Source organism: Hordeum vulgare, chromosome 3H, assembly GCF_904849725.1.
Source record: "Hordeum vulgare subsp. vulgare chromosome 3H, MorexV3_pseudomolecules_assembly, whole genome shotgun sequence".
NCBI lineage: Eukaryota > Viridiplantae > Streptophyta > Magnoliopsida > Poales > Poaceae > Hordeum > Hordeum vulgare.
Window position 1 is genome coordinate 585,871,796 of NC_058520.1, and position 4,959 is coordinate 585,876,754.

A 4,959-nucleotide genomic window follows, 5' to 3' on the forward strand; every position below is an offset into this window, starting at 1 on the left:
GCGTTTGGCCGGCGCACCGTGGCGAAACTTTTCCCCGGAAATTTAGTATCGGACATGGCAAAACTACTATGGCATTTAAAAACAAAAATTGTGATTGGAAAAATATTGTTGTCAATTGCATTTCGTTTTTTAATTCACATGCGCTGCACATGTATGCTTGCGTGGGATTGCCACACATGGTGATTCCATAGGTTTTCTAAAGAGATATCCAAGAAACATCAACGCACGAGCTACTTTACCATGCAAATATACGTGTTGGCTAACAATACATGCATCATTCCCGCAAAAAGAAAAAGTAACGCATGCACGCGGAGCACTGCTGGAGGCCTAAAGCCGTTTTGTTCGGGGCGTGCGTTCGAAACTACTCTCTTCGTTTTTAAATACATGTTTTTTTTACAGATTTGACTAGATGATTACATACGGAATAAAATGAATGAATCTATTTTTTAAAACATGTCTATATACATATGTATGTAGTTTTTTAGTTGAATATCTTAAAAGACCTGTATTTATATTTAAGAACGGAGGGAGTAGGAACGAGCAGAGGGGCGCTGGCTAGCCGCTTCCCTTTTTTCTTTTGAGCCAACTTTTAGGCCAGCCCGACTGGTTCGCCTATCCGGGCTCTCCCCACCTTCAAAATTAGCCCATTCGGCCTTGCAAGTGTGGGCCGGGCCATTTCTGCTTGCGTATACTCGCACTTCTCCTACCACCACCATCCTTCTTACCCTTCCGACTTTCCGAGAGAGAGAGAGAGAAGAGAGAGAGAGAGAATGGCGTCGCGACTGCTGACCAGATCCAAAGCCCTAGCGCTCGCCGTCGCCCGCGCCGACGCGGCCGCGCCGTCGCCCCTCGCCGGCGCCCGGGGTACCCGCGCGCTCTCCTCCCTCCCCCGCGACCCGACGGCCGCATCCCCCGCCCCGTCGCCGCGGCAACCGGCGGTGGTCTCCCCGCTCGGCCTCTCCAAGGTCCACCTCTCCGCCACCCTCCCTCTCTGTCTAGCAGCTGACGTCGACTGGAGTGGCTATTTGTTGCTCCGGTGACGGGGCTGTAAGCGAGACGCCCAGCTCGTTCGTGCTCGATCTGATCGTTTTGTGCGATTGCCTGATTCCGTTCCGCGAGGGCTGGATTTCTGTGTCGTGCTAGTCGGTTGTGTTGTGCTTCGTGTCTTTCCGAGGGCTGGATTTCTGGAGTAGCTTGTACAGGCCTGAGCAATGGAGTGATTTTGTACGTAGGAATTCTAGTTATGCTCGTATGATCTGTAGCATCCTCAGTTCGGTTTATTGTGTTCTGGAGTGGACAGTGAGGGAAAACGAAGGAACTATTTTGTTGGTACTAATTTTGGCTGTGCGGTCCTGCCTCATCAATCTTATGTTGCGGGTTAGGTTTGTGGTATAAGGTGAACTCACCTCTTTGCCTTTTCGCTGGCTGATTGCATCTCCAGAATCATTTGAATTTGAGAACGAAAAATGAACAAAACTGTGAATTGGGTTGATAAACAGTTGGTGAGATTTGCGTTCCTTGTGGCGCAATAGTGACTACACATGACATTGAGTTAGGTATATGTAGTCATGTAGGCAGCCAAGCTCTAAAGTATTATTTTACTTACATAGACCAAAAGGGGTATTCCTTCATCCTTTTGGTTTGGTTTGCGAACCTGCTTCACTTAAGTTTCACCCTGGGCTATTAGTTGACTAAAGGAACGGTCAGTACCATGGAGATATCATATCACTATGCTAATGTGTTTCAACAAGGGAGATTCCTGCTAATTATAACTGCTGATTATACACAAGCAGGATATTTCGGGGTTCGACTCAATACTCTTGATTTGATCCATCCGTTTGGCGGTTATTATATTTTTCTATTGCAGATTAAAAAGATAGAACTATCTATGATTACTTGGCTCATATGTAGTCTTCTTTAGTTTCTTATGCACTCTGTATTGCCAGCATTTGATTGGACGTATTTGGTTTCTTATGCACTCTGTACTGCCAGCATTTGATTGGACGTATTTGGTTTCTTATGCACTCTGTACTGCCAGCATTTGATAGGATGTATTTGGTTTCTTATGCACTCTGTACTGCCCGCATTTGATAGGACGTACTTGGTTTGAAATTCATTGATGTTGCTTTACATATGATTCATGTGCATTGGTCAATAGTAGTTCTTCCCTCGTGCACGGAGAACTGAAATATGAAGGTTGAATTAGAACTTGTCATACTGCTGTATAGTTCTGCTTTTGCTTTTCACAGCGATAGTACTAGCTGTCTAGATGCATGGTTTGTGAGTCTGCTCTATCTAGTTATATGCATCTTACTAATGAATGACTAAAATACCAATAGTGCATTTGGTTTGCCTGACTGATCAGTGATCATTGATATCTAGCAGGTGCTGATTTGGGAGTCTTCTCTATTTAGTTATATATATGTATCTCACTAATGAAAGACCAAATACGACAGTGCATTTGGTTTGCTTGACTGATCAGTGATCACTTCATTTCTCAGCATGCTGTACAATTTTTAAGAACTCTATGTACTTGCTCTGAATATCATTTTGAAATAACAGTTATATGTATTGTTGGTATTCATTGATGCTGCCAACATTGTACTATTATTGTGAAATAATTTTAGTGGTGCTGCCAACATGAGATAGGATGTTCTCGTTGTGAAATTCATTGATGGTGCATGCTTCATATCCATTGTGCAATAGTAGCTGTTCTCCCTAGTGCATGGAAGACTGAAATCTAAAGGCGGAACTATAACTCATCATCTTGCATCGGGAACAGGAAATTTTGTAGTACAGTTCTGCTTCTGCTTGTCACACAGAGAGTAGGATTCTAGATGCATGGAATCTGCTCTATGTAGTTATATGTATCTTAGTGATGAATGAATAAAAATGGTAATAGGGTGTTAGGTTTGGCAGGTGCTGGTTTATGAGTCTGCTCTATGTAGTTACCTATGTATTTCACTGATGAAAGGCCAAAATACCAACAGTGCATTTTGTTTGCTTGAGTGATCAGTGATCATTTCATTTCTCAGCATGCTGTACAATTTTTAAGAACGTGCTGTCCGTATGTATGTGTGCTTCTGTTATTACATCTCCTCTTTAATGTATAAGCCTATTGTACTGATAATAATTCATTTTTGTGGTGCAATTTGTCTTCCCATACTCAAACAGATTCTAGGATATGAGCAGGCATCTCGACTTGGTGGCACACATGCATTGCCTCGCTGGTTTTCTACTGGAGCCTCCAATGGATCATCTAAACAGCAGGTGCTGGTTTATTCCTGGTGCCAGTTTTATGAGACTTGTGTTTCATCAGTTTGTTTTCTCACTTACCAGCATTCATTGCTAGAGGCTTGCAATTGAAACTGTCCTATGCTTGTAGACCTCAAAGACAATTGCTGGGATGGTACAGTCCGATGCAATGAAAACACAGGAGGGAACCTCAGCCAAGGTCACAGCATTCAGCCCCATGGAAGCAACCATCAGCAAAGCCAGAAGCAGTCCATTGACACTCGAAAGTTTGAAAGTGAGGCGGGCCGAGATAATGACAAAAGTCACATTCTACATGATTCCGACCCTGCTCCTCGTGTCGAAGAACAGCATCAGCACCTCTCTCCTGATCGCGTCAGTGTACCATCAGGTCTACATGTTCCACAAGGAGATCCTCCTGGACTACGTCCACCACGACATCACCAGGAAGTGGGCCTTGATATACTTCAAGCTGCTCTTGCTGGTCATGGCCAAGGACACGATGCTTTACTTTGATCTGTTCTAAGCGCGTCCATGGTAGTAGTTTCTTGAGAGATGCCACCAGGAACCCTCCCATGTGTACACTGGAATAATCATCAAGGTGGACAAACTGCCTGACTGCTGGTTCTTCTTCTGTCTCCTATATCAAGTTGCTTCGTTTTTCTGTTTCCTTGTCTTATGGCTGTGATCGATTAAATGGACAAGTTATGTTCAGTTGTCACAGAGTACTAGCTTGTACGGGAGCAACTTTTTCACTAATTTTGTAATAATGGTATATATCAACTCTTGGCGTTCTGTCGTTGATTGCTCTTGTTCTGCAAAAAAAGAGAGTAAAAATGCCCTGTTTACCTGTTACAATGTGATGTTGCACTGCAAGTGTTCTCTCTGTTATAGCAGCGTTCAGTTTTTTTTTCTTTTCTTTTTTTGAGGCTAAGTGTGCAGTCTGTTTGGAGCATGAAAGGCATGGCTGCCATTGCAAATCTGCCAAAGTCGGGTAGTCACGATGGGAATGGACCGGCTCGGCCCGCTGGATCACTGACCTGGCCCAAAATGTCAAGGCCTAGTGGGTTGGTTTGAATCATATACGGTCCAGTTCTGGACCCGGCACCGTGTGATCCGATGGATCAGACTGGTCGACCCAACAAGTTGATGGATATGCCCTAGTCGATATCTGCCGCCGCCCGATACCGCTGCCGCCAACAGACGCCCCTGACCATCTCTGTCCCCTCCGGCGTTTCTCCCGCTGCTGGTGCGCCTCGCGTTTGTTGTCTCAGTCGCCGTTCCGTCCAGCTCGCAGGTTTCTTCCCCTTCCTCTTCATTGGTTTGGTTTTGAGTCTTCAACTTGACCATTGCGAAGCTCCCAGGTTTCTTGCCCTTCCTCTTCATTGGTTTGGTTTTGAGTCTCCAATTTGACCATTGCGCAGCTGTCCAGCTCACAGGTTTCTTCCCCTTCCTCTTCATTGGTTTGGTTTTGAGTCTCCAACTTGACCATTGCGCAGCTGTCCAGCTCGCAGGTTTCTTCCCCTTCCTCTTCATTGGTTTGGTTTTGAGTCTTCAACTTGACTATTGCGCAGCTGCAACCTGCAAGCAAAGGTCTGGCTGCAAGCCAAGCACTCGTCCTGTTTTGGTTCAGTGTTGATATTCAGTAAACTCATCGGTATTTTGATTTTCAGTAAACTCAACACTGTGGTATGCTATTTTCCCATT

General features: G+C 44.8%; 1 protein-coding gene across 1 annotated transcript; it reads left to right on the forward strand.

Moving 5' to 3' along the window:
* The first annotated feature begins 728 nt into the window (after positions 1-728).
* Positions 729-3,916, forward strand: LOC123445373 (succinate dehydrogenase subunit 4, mitochondrial-like). Its single transcript, XM_045122346.1, has 3 exons — positions 729-965; positions 3,175-3,270; positions 3,386-3,916. The coding sequence occupies exons 1-3, from the start codon at positions 771-773 to the stop codon at positions 3,776-3,778; spliced, it is 684 nt and encodes a 227-aa protein (XP_044978281.1). The 5' UTR covers positions 729-770; the 3' UTR covers positions 3,779-3,916.
* The last annotated feature ends 1,043 nt before the right edge of the window (positions 3,917-4,959 follow it).

Bases quoted from the DNA above. Each gene is read 5' to 3' on its own strand.
- LOC123445373 (XM_045122346.1), top strand. From the start codon at position 771: ATGGCGTCGCGACTGCTGACCAGATCCAAAGCCCTAGCGCTCGCCGTC. The intron at 966-3,174 runs GTCCACCTCTCC...ATACTCAAACAG, and splicing joins CCCCGCTCGGCCTCTCCAAG to ATTCTAGGATATGAGCAGGC. The intron at 3,271-3,385 runs GTGCTGGTTTAT...CTATGCTTGTAG, and splicing joins ATGGATCATCTAAACAGCAG to ACCTCAAAGACAATTGCTGG.